This window comes from Dendrobium catenatum, unplaced genomic scaffold, assembly GCF_001605985.2.
Source record: "Dendrobium catenatum unplaced genomic scaffold, ASM160598v2 fragScaff_scaffold_931, whole genome shotgun sequence".
In the NCBI taxonomy this organism is placed as follows: Eukaryota; Viridiplantae; Streptophyta; class Magnoliopsida; order Asparagales; family Orchidaceae; genus Dendrobium; species Dendrobium catenatum.
In genome coordinates, this window is record NW_021319393.1 from 15,558 (window position 1) to 32,393 (window position 16,836).

The following is a 16,836-nucleotide window of genomic DNA, read 5'->3' on the forward strand; positions in this document are numbered from 1 at the left end:
GAGTGTTTAACAAGAGAAAATTGGTGGTGGAGGAGACAACTTATATAGTGTTTGATGAATCTGATTCTAAGAAGTCTAAATTTAAGAAAAAAGATGAAGTTGGAGAGATTACCTAAGGAGTGGAAATAACAAGTTTGGAGAAAGAAGTAGAGCCTCAAAACACTGATGGAGTAGGTGAGATTACCTAAGGAGTTGAAACTATAAATCTGGAGGAAAGGGTAGAACCTCAAAACACTTTGCCTAGAGATTGGAGATATTCTTCGAGTCATCTGGAGACCCTTCTGAATATGTTATAATTAGGCATGGACTTAAAAAGGAAGTAAATTACTTTGCCTTTATCTCAATAACTAAACCCACCAATATCAATCAAGCCCTTTTTGATGAATTCTAGATCTTAGCTATGCAAGAAGAACTTAACCAGTTTGTGAGGAATGATGTTAGGGAGTTAGAAGAAAGACCTAAGAATTAAAGTATAGTGGGAACCAAATGGGTCTTTAATAATAAAATAAATGATCCTAGTGTGGTGCTTAGGAATAAGGTCAGATTGGTGTCTAAGGGGTTCAACCAGATAGAAGGGATATATTTTGAGAAGACCTTTGCCCCTACAGCTAGGTTGGAAGCTATTAGAGTGCTACTAGCCTTTATCTGTTATAAGATATTTAAGCTTTTAAAAATAGATGTCAAGAGTGTCTTTTTAAATTGGATGATAAAAAATATGTATTTATAGAGCAACCCCCAAATTTTGAGAGTTTCCAATTTTCAAATTATATTTACAAATTAAAAAAGGACTTATATAGATTAAAACAGGCACCCAGAGCTTGGTATGAGAGACTAAGCATATTCCTACTAGAGAGGGAGTTTATTAAGGGGAGCGTAGACACCACCCTTTTTCTAAAAAAGTAGGAGATGATTTACTCATTATTCAGATCTATATTGATAATATACTTTTTGGATCTTCTGATAAAGACTTATGTGATGGCTTTTCCAAAATAATGTGTAAAGAATTCAAGATGAGTATGATATGAGAGTTGTCCTACTTTTTTGGAGTTTAGCATAAGGCAAATGGATGATGGAAATTTTTTTAATCAATCAAAGTATACTAAGAACATCTTGAAAAAATATGAAATTGATAAATCCAAGACAATAAACACTCCCATGAGCTCTAGTGTTCAGTTAGATAAGGATTTAAATGGAAAATATATTGATCAAAAGAAATATTGATGAATGATTGGATCAGTGTTTTTCTTGAATGCTAGCTGACTTGATATAATATTTAGTATTTGTCTTTGTGCTAGATTTCAAGCTAATCCTAAAGAATTCCACCTGACTGCAGTTAAGAGAATCCTTAGATATCTCATAGGGACCCAAAATTTAGGAATCTGGTATCCTATACACAACACTTCCTTCGAGATTATTGGATATTATGATTCTAATTTTGTAAGATGTAGGGTGGATAGAAAGATCACTTCTGGTACTTGTCAATTTATAGGATAGTCCTTAGTCTCATGGTCTAATAAAAAACAAAACTATGTTGCACTTTTCATTATTGAAGCTGAGTGCATTGCCTTAGGAATTTGTGTGGCCCAAGCCCTTTAATTGAAGCAATAAATTTTTGATTTAGGATTACCTATTAACATAATTTCAATTTTATGTAATAACACTAATGCCATCTATATCTTTAAAAATGATATCCAACATTTTAGAACCAAATATATTGACATATGACATCACTTTATCAGGGACCATAATTTCAAAGGAGATATTGAGTTACATCATGTATCAACTAAAAACCAACTAGCTGACATCTTCACTAATCCACTGGCCTTTTACACATTCAGCATCTTGAGGACTAGATTGGGTGTGATTGACATACATGCATGAACTTGATGATTTATGAACTCTAAACTTTATATTTTTTTTATTTTTCTCTTATTTTTATTTTCTAATTTTTTCTTCTATTTCTAATCTTTTCTTAATTTTGTTTTGATTATTTTGTTCATATTTAATTGCTGTTATTTTTCATGTTTTCAGTTTAATGCTTTCATTTGGCTCTTTCAATTTTTCTTTTGGTCACTACTGAAATGATATTTTATGTTTTATTTTTATTTTTTGAAAATTTGTAATCAATAGTTGACAATTTTAAATCAGTTAAAAGAAGAAACATCTTGATTGTTTTCATTGCTCTAACTCCTTTTAGCAATGTAATTCTCTTTTCTAAGTAAAAATCTTTTTCAAATTAATAATTATACTTTTTGGATCTTCTGATAAAGACTTATATGATGACTTTTCCAAAATAATGTGTAAAGAATTTGAGATGAGTATGATATGAGAGTTGTCCTATTTTTTTGAAGTTTAGCATAAGGCAAATGGATAATGAATTTTTTTTTAATCAATCAAAGTACACTAATAAACACTCCCATGAGCTCTAGTGTTCAGTTAGTTAAGGATTCAAATGGAAAATATGTTGATCAAAAGAAATATCGATGAATGATTTGATCAAAAGAAATATCGATGAATGATTTGATCATGTTTTACTTGACTGCTAGCTGACTTGACATAATATTTAGTATTTGTCTCAGTGTTAGATTTCAAGCTAATCCTAAAGAATTCCACCTGACTGCAGTTAAAAGAATCCTTAGATATCTCTTAGGAACCCAAAACTTAGGAATTTGGTATCCTAGATACAACACTTCTTTAGAGATTATTAGATATTCTGATTCTAATTTTGTAAGATGTATGGTGGATAGAAAGATCACTTCTGATACTTGTCAATTTATAGGACAGTCCTTAGTCTCGTAGTCTAATAAAAAGCAAAACTCTGTTGCACTTTCCATTATTGAAGCTGAGTACATGCCTTAGGAATTTGTGTGGACCAAGCCCTTTAGTTAAAGCAATAAATTTTGGATTTAGGATTACCTATTGACATAATTTCAATTTTATGTAATAACACTAATGCCATCTATATCTCTAAAAATGCTATCCAACATTTTAGAACCAAATATATTGGCTTATGACATCACTTTATCAGGGACCATAATTTCAAAGGAGACATTGAGTTACACCATGTATCAACTAAAAATCAACTGGCTGACATCTTCACTAATCCACTGGCCTTTTACACATTCAGCATCTTGAGGACTAGATTGGGTGTGATTGACATAAATGCATGAACTTGATGATTTATGAACTCTAAACTTTATGTTTTTTTATTTTTCTCTTATTTTTATTTTCTAATCTTTTCTTGATTTTGTTTTGATTATTTTGTTCATATTTAATTGCTGTTATTTTTCATGTTTTTAGTTTTATGCTTTCATTTGGCTCTTTCAATTTTTCTTTTGGTCACTATTGAAATGATATTTTATGTTTTGTTTTTATTTTTTAAAAATTTGTAATCAATGGTTGACAATTCTAAATCAGTTAAAAGAAGAAACATCTTGATTGTTTTCCTTGCTCTAACTCCTTTTAGCGGTGTAATTCTCTTTTCTAAGTAAAAATCTTTTTCAAATTAATAATTATACTTTGAATTGAGATCTTTGCTATCTTCTCATAGTAATCTATCTCATGTGAATAATGTTCAAAGTCATTAAATCACTTTCAAGCTTTCTTAATCATGTTGATATCTATATCTTATGAATATGATTCTGCTTTGTGGTCTACTCCTCCTTATGTTAGGAGGCAAAAGATATATCATTTAGAAATTTTTCGTGGTGTAAGTAATAAATTATAAAATGTTTTCTCCTATCAATCTCTTCATTAGTTATCATTGCTAACCATGTATTTTTTACTTAAATCATTTATGTAAAACTCAAGCTTCTTTTGGGACAATTTTTTTATTACTTTCTAAAACAATTTTTTAGTACAAAAATTTCTAATTCAAGAAATTTTTTAACTAAAAGGTTATTTTAGAAAGCATTAAAAGAGCTATCCCAAACAAAATCTCAATTTCATTATGAATGAGTTCGTTAAAGATTTCACTCATTGTTTATTAGCTTGTAACCTGATATTCTTAAAGACAACATACGTCTCTCTCTCTCTCTCTCTCTCTCTCTCTCTCTCTCTCTCTCTCATATAGTGGGTGATGAAAAAACAAATTAATCATCTTAATTGTAATAAAATCATTTTATAAGTCCAAGACCCATAAACCTTAAATAAAACGGATTTGACACTCAATTATAATAAGCCCAAAATGTTGAAAGCCCATTATACTATACATGCTAAAAATCCATCCACTTGAATTTGCGGTAGGAGGTTAAATAGTCATTTTTTTTCAAGGAAAAGATTAAAAACATAAAATTTGATTTTATGTGAAAAAATAATAAAAAATATTTAATAAATATTGCTTTAATTATAATTTGTAATTTTCTTGATTTGTGGTGTAATTGAGTCAAGTGGACTTATAAGATGGCCCGGGTTTGACCTGGATGAATGAATCGTGAGTCAAGCTCATAAAAGCTAACAAGTCAAAGTTTGAACCAATCCCGACTTGACTCTTTGGTTTGTGAGCTAACTCGTTCAAAATTTGTCAATATAAAATATTTTGAAATTCAATAGTTATAATATAAACTTGTTAAAAATATTTATAAAGTATATCTCTCCTCTTTATTTCAAGTGATTTCTTATTATTTCTCATTTACTTTCTCATTATTTTTTATTATGCTATTATAGTAATATTTGAATAACAATCATCGTATCTCTTTCTTAATAAATGAGTTGGCTCATGAGTCGACTCAAACTCTTCAAATTAAACTCAAGTTCGTACTTGAACTCAATTAGTCAATCAAATTCAAGCCAGCTGAAATTGTTTGGTGCTCAACTCAACTCGACTCATTTATTACTTGATACAGCTTTTTTACAGCTTCTTAAAATATTTTTTAATTTAAAAAAAATTATAATTATAAAATATATATTTTAAGAAACAGTAAAAAAACCGTCCCAAACTAATCATCATTCCGGACCATTGACAAATCTAAAAAATGATTGCTCAATGGAAGAAAGCACACACCATCATATCACCTTTAAGGAATAGTTTCCTTTTAATACTCTACCATTGAGAAGATAGTTACCTAAATGGAATATTTATATTTCAGATTATTTTGAATTTGCCGAAAGGGATGATATTATGTTGCTAACTATGCTGACTTTTATATTTAAATATCTATATTTTATTTTAATTATTTTAAATTTAAATGCGTGGAGTTCTACAATTTCTCTTTTTTTTTTATGAAATTCAATTTATTCTTAATATTTTTCCTTTTTAGGGTTTCATCATTGTTGATCTTTATGTTACAATAATTGAATGAGCATAGAGTTTGGATCACAAACAATTTGTTTATAATTATTTTATTTTATTTTAGTTTCCGAGGTAGAAGATTGCAAATGAGAGATTTGATAGGTTTAAGCTTCGTTTGGGATGACTTTTTTATTACTTTTTAAAACGGAGTTTTAGTACAAAAATAAAAAAATTTGTACTAAAACTCCGTTTTAGAAAGCAATAAAAAAACCGTCCCAAACGAAGTCTTAGGCTTTGATTGGAACAACTTTCTTATTGCTTTTTAAAGCTGCTTTCTAGTTAAAATTTTTTTAAAAATTTATATTAAAAGTTGTTTTAAAAATAGTAAGAAAATTGTTTTAAATGAACTCTAAAGCAGTGAAATAGCTGTCTAAGCCTTCATTTGCGACAGCTTTCTTACTGTTTTTTAAAAACAATTTTTAGTATAAAAATTAAAATTTTATATTAAAAAACTGTTATAAGAATCTAAGATTATGATTTCGTTTGGGACAGCTTTTTTTCTGCTTCTTGAAATAATTTATCAATATAAAAATTAAAGTTTTTATACTAAAAATCTGATTCAAGAAGCTGTAAAAAAGCCGTCCCAAAGGACAAAGTTTCTCAGTCCATTATTTTTTTTTAATCTCTTGATTCTTTCTCTACGCAAGAGAAGAAATTGAAGATTATGAAAAAAATTGAAAATTGAAGCTTCCACCTATGTTGTATGAAGACAGCGACAGATGGCGACTTTCAGTAAGGACCATTAATCAATTACTTAGTATAAAAGGAAGCAGCATAGACCCACTAAAGCGACCGACAAACCTCAATTATCCACTGAATTAATTCAAACCACATCCCCTATCAATAGCAGCATCTTAATTGAAAGCAAGATTTACCACACAAGACAAGTACCTCGTCGCCTCTCTACCGCACAGCGATGCACAACCATACACAGCGACGGTACACAACATCAAAATGAATAAAACATCACATAATGAAAGAGAAAAAATGCATAATAATTGCATCTGAGAGAATATATGAATATCCAAAAAATTGATGTCTTGAAGATGAACAAAACATCACATAAACGAGAGAGAAAAAATACATTCTATGTGAATGCCTGTAAAACATCATAAAAAACGCATAAACCATTACTGCCCAATTTATAAATTTTTTGTTAAAGTATTTGGGCTTGTTTGAGAACTTGATATGCATTGAAGGTGAACACAATCCTATTGTATTTGTCTTTACGATACATTTATCTGTTGAAAAACTAAGCTTAACAAAACATATATTGTCTTATAATATACATTAAAAAGAAATTATTAGGCAAGTAAATTGCGCCTTACTCTTAAGCTTTTTTATTCTTTTTCAATGACTCTGCAGAGTAAGCGAAGTCCTCCAAACCAATCTCCATTTTCATAGTCTGTTTCTCATTTTTTTTCTCAACAGCCACCAAATGTTTTATTCCACAAAAACCCTAAATATTTGAGAACTTTTGTGGGTCTCTTTTTTAAAACCATAAAAAAAAAAAAAAAAGTGGGCCGTCGCGATTTCAAAAATTTCATATTTGGGGTTTGTCTGGTCTCGGGTCTTAAGAAAGACACGTCTTAATTTAATTGGAGTCTAGATGTAAAGCTACGTCTGGAGTCCGCAGAATAATTTCTCCTCATCTAAAGGCTATAGCATGCAGGAAAACAGAGCAAAAAAGTCTGCAAGTTCAGGAGACAATTCTTTTATACAAAATAAGAAAACTCAAATCCAACCAGGTTACAAATATTGTACAGGAAAACTGTCAGCAAACTCAAATCCAACCAGGTTACAAATATTGTACAGGAAAACTGTCAGCAATCTATAATGGGGTATTCAAAACTTGCCCTATAGAACACAAGACAAAATGATGTGCTTATGGCCAAACTTATAACAAAATGGCTAAGATGATGGATACAAAGGGGACTAAAGGTATAGTATAAAAATATGTGAGGAAACCAAAAAAAAAAAAGGGGGCTGGGTGAATTAAGTTGGCATGTTATGAGCAGTTTGCACAGTTATGTTAGACATTTTCTTCTGCAGCTTACCCTTTAGCTGCCTAATGGTGGCATCCACCCTTGCTGTGAATCCTATCTTAGTTTCTTGCCTTGCTTTGGACCTTTCTCTATTCCACATAGACTGATCCTCCACATCCTTCCTGTAATACTTAATTTCCTGAATCACTTGATGATCCATGGGATGGAAAGTTCTCTGGTATGATATGTGGGCAAGGTAGGGAATGTTACAAGCCGCGGCAATGAGGAGACTAATGATCCAGTACATTGGCGCCGGCGCGAGGGCCTCCATGAGGATACAGTACTCGTCTTGAGAGAAGAGCGGCGAAGATAAGCCATAACCGAGAAGGAAGATGTACCAGGTGGCAATGCTGCCCCATACAAAGAGGTGTTGGATCCATGTGAAGTGGCTCATTGTTAGAGCAATCTGAATGTTAACTGCCCAGATGATGCTGGTGAACATGGTAGTACCAACAACGGCCATGTCGGCGGTCTGACCTCCTGCTCGAAAGGCTTGATCGTCTAGTACGATAATGGTTAGGAAGAAAATGGCAAGGGATGAGTAGAGACCGTTTCCCATCCAACAGAAGATTCTGTACCAGTCAAAAAATAGGTTCTTAGGACCTTGCTGGTATAGTGCGGGGAACTGCATGGGATATTAAGGTGGGAATTAATCAGCAAAACTTTTAATAAGAAGATTAAGGGAAAACTGAGAATATGAATTAGAGGAAAACTAGTCAATTTCTTACTGCTTCTTAAAGCAACTTTTTAATATAAAATTTTTAATTTTTAAACTAAAAAACTGTTTTAAGAATCAATAAAAAAAGCCGTCCCAAACGAAACCATAGAGAATCAGCAACAGTATAAAATGTTATGTGATTTAGTAATACCAATTATATAAATAAAGCCTCACATGCATTTTAGGTACACATACCTTCGAAGCTAAAGCATAATATAATATACATGTAAGTTAAACAAACCTGCAAGCATACTTCTGAAGATACATCTTGCTCGAATACTCCGAGTGATATCACAGGCAATGATGTCAGAATTACATTGAATAGAAGCATGTACCAATCGTCATAGACAGATTGCCCAGAGAAGCCCGTAAATGCCTCGAAGTACAATATGGTGAGACCAAATACTATGTTCTTGTAGAAGAAATAACAAATCTGAAAGTGGAAAAAGTTAATAATCCAAGGCAAAATTGTCATGGAGAAAACTAAGGCTCTCACATGCATATCAAAGATTAAGGCTTCGTTTGGGACAACTTTCTTTCTGCTTCTTAAAGCGGCTTTTTAATACAAAAAATTTAATTTTTGTACTAAAAAGCCGTTTTAAGAAGCAGTAAGAAAGCCATCTCAAACGAAGCCTAAATATAAAGCACAAAGCAAAATTGGCAAACAACTACGCTGGGCATCTTACCATCTGTGCTATTCTTTTGTAGCACCAGTGGCCATGGACAACAAGAAGTCGCTCAAGAAATCGAAATTGGGCAATGGAGAAGTCACTGGCCATCACTGCCTGGCAAGAGCATAAAAGATCTAAGCTAGCTAGCAAAAACTGAACATGAGATAACAATTAATAGCTGAGACTAAACAAACCATTAAATAGCCGAGAAAGTTTATAAAAGAGTTTCATACCTGCATTCCTTCAACCCCGCTGATACCAACACCAATATCAGCCTCTTGAATCATTCCAACATCATTTGCACCATCACCTATGGCTAGAGTTGTTTTTCCTGTTCCTTCTTTCACTAACCTGGTCACCTAGAATCAACAGATTTACAATATGTCTTAGAGAAATGATTTGTGGGTGTTTCTTATTAAGGACAATAAAATAAGCTAAATCCCTCTTGTTTTACCAGTGCTTTCTGTTTTGGGGATACCCGACAGCAAATAACAGAAGAGCACTCTACAGCAAGATCGAGGAACTTCTTCTTGATACCATCCTCCAAGGCATAGGTTAAAGCTTTCCCATCAATGATTAAAGCAAATGCTGCATGAGGGTCCTTCTCTAGATTCACAAGTAGGGAGGCATTAGTGATTTGCATCAACATGTTCTCCGTTATGGCCTGATCAGTTAGCAATAATAATAACAAAATGAAACACATCTGATAAAGAAAACAAAATTTGAATGTTCACTCACAAGCTATAATACCATTTTTGCATCTTTCCCTATCAAGTTGGTGTCCATTGTGGATATACATATCTGTTTCATGCCTTGCCTCAGAAGACTGCAAGCAAATCTGCAAATGCAAATAGTATTTCCTTAAGCTTAAGAAGAACAGAAACAAAGAAGGGATATTTACGCATACCACTCTATACTATTCTATTTACATATTTAACACCTAAAACTATAATTTACATACATACCACCTATAATTCATATTTATATCAACTGAGTGGTAGAAATGAAATATATGAGTGGTAAGAAGGAAATATGAGTGGCATATTTGATATTAAAATATTATAGGGTGGTATGTATGTAATATTAAAATTTTAGATGTTAGATATATAAATAAGATGTTATAAAGTGGTATGTATGTAAATTTCCCAAATTCGAAAAATAATGATATAACTGAATTATTGACAAAAGAGTCATACCCTATATTAATAGCAGTCTCCATCTTATCACCTGTTAAAACCCAAATCTTCAAACCGGCTTGGGCTAATTTATCTATGCACTGAGGTACCTAGGGATGCATGGAGAATTTGAAAATGCTAATGGTTATTATTAGTCTTGTGGTAAAAGCCAGCACAAATACTTACTCCTTTCTGCAATTTATCCTCCACAGCTGTAGCACCAACTAAGATTAAATCACGTTCAATCATATCAGCAACTTCTTCCAGTAGTGTCTCTCTGTCAGGTCCAACGGTCGTTTTTGCTTTAATGAATTCATCATTCCAAGATGTGTATTCAGATATCCCTATCGTCTTGTATGCTAAAGCAAGGGTTCTCAGCCCTACTTCCCCATATTCATTTAGATGTTTTAGTGTATCATTCTCATAGAGTCTTCCGTCTTTTGACAATCTTTCAAGAATTAAACTGTTTGGACCAATCAAATCAATGCAAATATATATTAAAAACAAAGAAATGATGTGGATATTGATTCTTCTTTCTTCAGATGATAAAAAGGAGAAAAATAAATGAATGAAAGAACACTGTAAATACCTGTCAGCACCTTTACAGAAGAGATTTATCTGCCCTGATTCATCCTGCACAACAACCGACATCCTCTTCCTTTTGCTATTGAATTCCAAAAGATTAAGGATCTTGAACTCCCTACAAATACCACGAACTGATTAGATACCTGAGATGTATATGATGCAAGGCAACTGCTCAGAGAGAATCATCTCTTATGCTAACCTTTCTGTGGGACATTCAGAAGTATATTTTTCGCGGATAAAAACACTTGATTGGGTCCTCTTACAAAACTCAAATCCTAATTCCCTGGCTGCAACCAGAAATGAACCTTCATCCGGTGACTCAGCTTCATAGTTAAATCCACCAGTTTCCTCATTTAGTTCAGGAATTGCGGTGTGACAAACTGCAAGTATCCTGAAAAACAAAACAATGGTGTCTCTATTAGGTTCGCCGGTCCAATTTCCATTCATAAGGCGATCATCCTCAAAATTGAAACCTTTAATCCGCGATTTCTTGTTCCACATTTTCAAAGAAATGCCATTATCCGGTTGAATTTCTGATGATCCAAAGTCATTCCCTTGGTCCTCCCATAGATCCTGATTGATATTTTGTTGTTCTGGAGCATTTGAAGCTTCGGAAGCCATTTTTTTTGCAGCAGCAATTTCCACTTCACTAGATCCCACACCATAAGGCACTCCTCCTATAGAGCACTTCAAAAAGTCCATTTGATTGCAAGTTAGAGTGCCCGTTTTATCTGACAAGATAGTATCAACCTGACCAAGCTCCTCATTTAAATTTGAGGTCCGAGCTTGCGCTGTGTTTCCAGACTCTTCATCAAACATTTGTATATCTTGGTTGATAAACATTGCTTGCAAGACCTTAACAAGTTCAATAGAAACATACAATGAAATAGGTATGAGATACCCATATAAAATAAGCGCCGTAATGAGATGAAAGATTCCAGCGGTAGCAGGCTTTGATGGATCATACAAGTTCGTTGTATTATTAGGCTGCAAATACCACCATTTTGGCATTCCAAGCTTTGTCATGACTGCAAATCCAATTGAACTAATTAGAGAAATCACCAAAAGAAGGCTAAAAAGTACATAGATGATCCGATCCATTTTCTTTTCAATTCTGCTTCTTTTTGATGGAGAATGTGTTGCATTCTGCATGACTTTGTTATCGTGCCCAGTAAAAATAACCACGCCATAGATATATGCAGTGTTCCTAAGCTTTGAATCTCGAAGAAGAATCTGAGTTGGATCAAGGGAATAAACCTGATTTCCATATTCAAAGTTGCCAACAAATGTATATAGATTTGGATTGGGATCTTCGCATCTAATGGTACCAGTGAAATCCTTGAATGTCTCGTCATCATCCAAGGACAGAGTTACCTGCAAAGATCGCTTCACCTTCAAGTTTGTCTCTCCATCCAAATTCATTGTTTCAACATAGCATATCCCGTCTTCATAGCTAGATGACAAAAGAAGCAAATCAGCAGGAAAGAACCGATCCTTCTCTACCTTGACAATGTCCCCAACCCTAATATTTTGCCAGTGCTTGTAATCAAATTTCCCTCCCCCTTTGTAGACGCTGACCTTCCTGAGATTTACCTTCATATCTTGTATAAACCTTCTCCAATCTTCCAACGCCTCTTTTACCATACTGAGCCCAACAACAAACGATAGTGGGGCAATCATGCTTATTGCAGAAAATGGGGCAACTGGAGTAAGAGAGAGTGCTGCAGCAAGAAGAAAGTAGAGGTTCGCTACCCGTCTAAACTGCTCGAAGATTGCTTTTGGAAGGAAAGTAATGATATTATACTTTGTAGTGGAGATGTAGTTGGTGGGATATCTGAAAGGCTTTTTCCTGTGAATCCGAGGTTGGTTGCAGTGCACAACTCGAGAGTAGCCCGGTCCTTGGAGAGAGGGGGGATTACCTGAGTCTAATTGCACAGATGGACGGACACAAGAGAAAGAATAGAGCTTGCTCCACCTGAGATTCTCCCTAATTCTACCCCTCGCCATCCTTCTCCACTCCCAAGAGCTTTTTCAGCACAGAACTTATTCAGTGCATTCCATTATTCTTCGAACACAGCAGGTTACATCCCTCCATTAGCTGTGATATATTTTCCAGCAGAGACCAGTAATCCAAAGCAGAATCCATAGCAAAAATATGAAGCCTGAAAGTTTTTACACGATATAGAATGAATTAATAGAAAGATAAATAGATCATAAACTGAAAAATCTACATTAATTTACTCCAAAATTTGCAGCAAAAAAAAAAAGAAAAAGAAAAAACAGAGCCGACATTTTTCCCAGATCTGCTGTTTGCCTGGAAGGGTTAAGCAAGAAGAAAAGTAGAAAAGACTGAAATGTCGTAACTCAAAGAGGCAAAAACACCATAAAAATAAGAATCTCCATGAAAATACCTAGAGTCACACTAAGATCACCCTCACAGAACACATCAAACACTCAAAAAACAACCAACATCAAGAATCCATAAGAATTAACGCAACAAAAAAAACCAGATTGCGACACGTACAATCCAATCAAACAACAATGAAAAGAGAAAGCTCAATTGAATCCAGAACCGACACAGAGAAGCAAAGCCCACCTGAATTCCCGGCGAAACGCCAAAATGACCCTCAGATACCCAGATTCAAGAACCGTAATCCCAACAGCTGACCTAAATTCCTCCCAGATCAAAGACAATAGAGGATTGCGAAGACGAACAAGTAAAAGAAATCGAGATCTCCTGCAGTGAAGAAGAGTTTTTGCTGCAAGATCACACAGCCCAAACCTGTTTGAGGAAATTCCCACCTCCATCAATTAAATCTTTTTCTTATTTTTCTTTCCCCAATTTATTAACCAACCAGATCTCCGCATCACCGTCGTGCACCGTACACCACGCGTTGCCACGTGTCTTTATAGTTCTCCAATTTTGGCGGGGTAAGAAAACAACGTTTTCCTTTTTTTTTATTTTTCTTAAATGCCAAATCGAATTTAAGCTTAAAAAAAATTGTTGAGCTGGATCGACCGCGGGGCCCGCGAAATAGTTTGAATAGCGTCCACATGGAACGACTGCATTGGGTTATTTAGCTGTAAGCGTAAAACATGGAAACAGGTGATTAATTGAATGACGTGAAATCAATTACTTGTCCGACGTGGTATAGTTAGGTGGAGCATTGACAGCTAATAAATAGGTTCGGATGCAGTTGGGTTCGGTAACCTACACCGCCGGAATAGCTTACGGGCCTACGACTGCAGCGCAAGCGGGATTATCATTGGCCGCTTTTATTATTTAAACTAAGAAAGATTTAGTGGGATGCGATGACAGTATTAGAAAAATAACAAAATAAAAATTATATATATATAATCCAGTATTCAATCAGCTAATCATTAAGATATTTAGGCTTTATTGGGGACTGTTTTTTAAAACTTTATGAATTAAAAAAAATTAAATTAAATTTTTATATATCAAAAATAAAAAAGTTGTCCCAAATAAATCCTTCAAAAAAATAAAATATAGATTAAAATAAAATTTTAAATGCTTGAAATATTTGTTGCTTAGAAAAATAATAATGTCAGGATTGAAATAATTATTATTTTTTAAATAATGTCATATAACAATGATAGGATTTTCTCTTAAAATATTTTTCAAAAATAGTTTAAATATTAAAATATTATGGAAATTCTTTTTGGTGAATTAAATAAAAAATTTTATGTTTTCCAAAATTCATTCCAAGCATTTTCATGTATTTAAAAAAAAATAAATGAATTTTAATAAATCTTAGGAACTTATTTTTATGCCTCATCTGCAATTTATGCCCTTTGATGTTATTTTAATAACGGGCATTATTTAGGACAAATGATGCAACTAATAATTCATATTAAATATTTTTGAAATAAAATAAAATTATGAAAATAAACCTTAAAACTTAAATAAATCAAGAAAATACTTTAAATAAACAAATTTCAAAATTTATTTAATTTAAAACCATATCATTTGTAACAATAAAATAAAATTTTAAATGCATATATATGTTAAAATAACTATTATTTTCGAAAATTTAAAATACCTATTATTAATGATCAAAATTACTCCTAATTATTTGATCATTTTCAATTTTAATTAAGCATTTAAAATGATCATTACTCAGTTTTAATTCAGAAATTAAAATTGACTGTTTCTTAATTTTAAATTTAGTTTCTAAAATTGAAATTTCTTTTATTGCTATGATGGGTAGCAATAATTTAGAATTTCTATATATTTTGAGTCCCTAAGCCTTTCTCTCTAACCCACTTCTAATAAGAAGAAAGATACACCATCATTTAAGAGAAAAAAATATTTAGAAGAATTTAAAATTAATGAAGAACATGATCAAATATCAATAATCAGAAGTATGTAAAATATGTTTATAAATTAGCTTCCACATCTTTATTTTATCAATTATATATTTTATAAATTTATCTCAAATCAAGATATTGTTGAATTTGAGAAATGTTTGTAGAATTGACATAAGATTTTCTGACATTTGGTATTAGAGCCTTTTCGAAATCTCTGCCTTGATATTTTTATTTTATTTCATGGTAGAATGATCATGTAAAGATTTAAGATTAAATGTCTTAGCATGATTTTAAATATACTTTTGATTCTTTTATAAAATCTAAAATGATAGAATATTTTGGAATCATAATTCCAATTTTATTATATTTATTAATATTTTGCAAATTTGAGTTTTTACAAGAAAATATCAATTATTCAAAATTAAACCTTTGCTTAATATATGATGGTATTTTAGAGGTTGTTTGGTTGCAATTGGATTCAGACATATATTATTTAAATATTTGCCTGATATATGTTGGTATTTTCCACAAGCAATTGATGTTGCTATTGATATTGATTTTAATAATTTTGATAGAATGGAGAAAAATAAATTTGCAAAATTTCAAATTAGGTAAATTCTTTTTAGATTTATATTTATTTCAAATGCAATTAAATTTATTTATGCTTAATTATATTGAGTTACATTTTCTCTCTCTCTCTCTCTCTCTCTCTCTCTCTCTCTCTCTCTCTAAAACTAAAGAATTTAAGCACAAAAGTTAATATCTAAGTGATTTATTTATAATTTGAATAATTAGGAATTAGCCACGACATCCTTAATTGTGAAAATTGCACAATAAAATTTTACAAATCACATAAATAATTAAATGCATTAATCGTAATTAATTAGATAAATATATTAAAATTATCCCACGGAATTTTTATGTATTTCTATAATTAATAAAACTGATACGTCACCAAAAAATAATCTCGATCAAGCACGAATCTCGAGGCAAAGTCAAGTTGGAAACTTTAAAAACTAGATCGGAGACCATCTGTATTCCGATTTCAGCAAACTTACAGTCAAACTGATCATCTCAGAAACACAAACCCAACTATACCAAAATCGACCCAATCCGAGCCCAAATGGGTCCGAATCGAAGACTCAAAGCACTGTTGGAAGGTTCGAATTACAATTTGAGTTACCAAACAGTCTCCGAATTTAACGAGCTTGTACTCGAATCGAACGGCTCGACGAGACGAATCCAACGAGCCCAAGATCACTGAATTCTGACATCACCAAAGCCTTCAAATGTCTAACGAACGGTGCATGATCATGGGATTCAATATCGACAATCCATTCAGCCACTCCCTATTTGCCCCTGATCTCACACCTATTTACAAGCTATGCCACTCCAGAAAATCTATAAATAGACCCCTCATTCCTCATGAAAAAGGGGGAAGAAGCCAAGATAGAAGAAGGAAGAGAAAGAAGAAAGCTCCTGCCGCCTAGCTCCTCCTCGACCACCGCCGAAGTGCTGCCGCACCACCGCCGTAGCCTTGCCGCACCACCGTCGGACCACCAAGGGACGCCGTAGTGCTGCCGCACCACCGCCGTAGTCTTGCCGCACCACCGCCGGAGTATTACCGCAACACTGCCGTAGTTTTACCACACAACTGACGGACCACCAAGGGACGCCGAATTGCCATCCGAAGCTGAAGTATCCCCTGACACTAAAGTGTCACTACCGATCCACCGCCTGACATCGGAGTGCCGTCGGACCACCACTTGACAGTGGAGTGAAGTTGGACTTTTGCAAAACTCTCAGTTGATATTTGTAATCTGGTCGAGGACAAAATCAAACCATTGTACTTTCCTCAAATTTTAGTGGAATCATCTTCAACTGGGCTAGGCCCCGTGGTTTTTTCCCTTTCCGGGTTTTCCACGTAAAAAATATTGTGTTTTCTGTGTGTGAGCTGGATATCCGTGCAACGCTAAGACGTAGAATTATAACTCTATCGCCGCGTATATTCTAGCCCGCAACA

At 33.2% G+C, this 16,836-nt stretch overlaps 1 protein-coding gene across 3 annotated transcripts; it reads right to left on the reverse strand.

Annotated features, from left to right (window-relative positions):
- Nucleotides 1–6,988: 6,988 nt before the first annotated feature.
- LOC110097403 (probable phospholipid-transporting ATPase 4) lies at nt 6,989–13,301 on the reverse strand. 3 transcript variants are annotated; one of them, XM_028697423.1, is made up of 12 exons: nt 13,081–13,301; nt 10,684–12,646; nt 10,489–10,599; nt 10,086–10,362; nt 9,921–10,009; nt 9,475–9,562; nt 9,179–9,388; nt 8,958–9,083; nt 8,740–8,838; nt 8,295–8,486; nt 7,885–7,960; nt 6,989–7,815 (listed from the first exon to the last, which is right to left on the reverse strand). In XM_028697423.1, the coding sequence occupies exons 2-12, from the start codon at nt 12,489–12,491 to the stop codon at nt 7,286–7,288; spliced, it is 3,606 nt and encodes a 1,201-aa protein (XP_028553256.1). In that variant the 5' UTR covers nt 12,492–12,646; nt 13,081–13,301; the 3' UTR covers nt 6,989–7,285. The 3 variants fall into 3 exon arrangements, with proteins under 3 accessions (XP_028553256.1, XP_020679427.1, XP_020679426.1); XM_020823768.2 differs by having other exon boundaries at nt 6,989–7,960; nt 9,921–10,000; XM_020823767.2 differs by having other exon boundaries at nt 6,989–7,960.
- Between the last annotated feature and the right edge of the window lie 3,535 nt (nt 13,302–16,836).

Coding starts and splice junctions, on each gene's coding strand:
- LOC110097403 (XM_020823767.2), bottom strand. CDS start 12,491: ATGGCGAGGGGTAGAATTAGGGAGAATCTCAGGTGGAGCAAGCTCTAT. Junction 10,600..10,683: donor TCTGAATGTCCCACAGAAAG/GTTAGCATAAGA, acceptor TGGTATTTGTAG/GGAGTTCAAGATCCTTAATC. Junction 8,839..8,957: donor GCGGGGTTGAAGGAATGCAG/GTATGAAACTCT, acceptor TGCTCTTGCCAG/GCAGTGATGGCCAGTGACTT.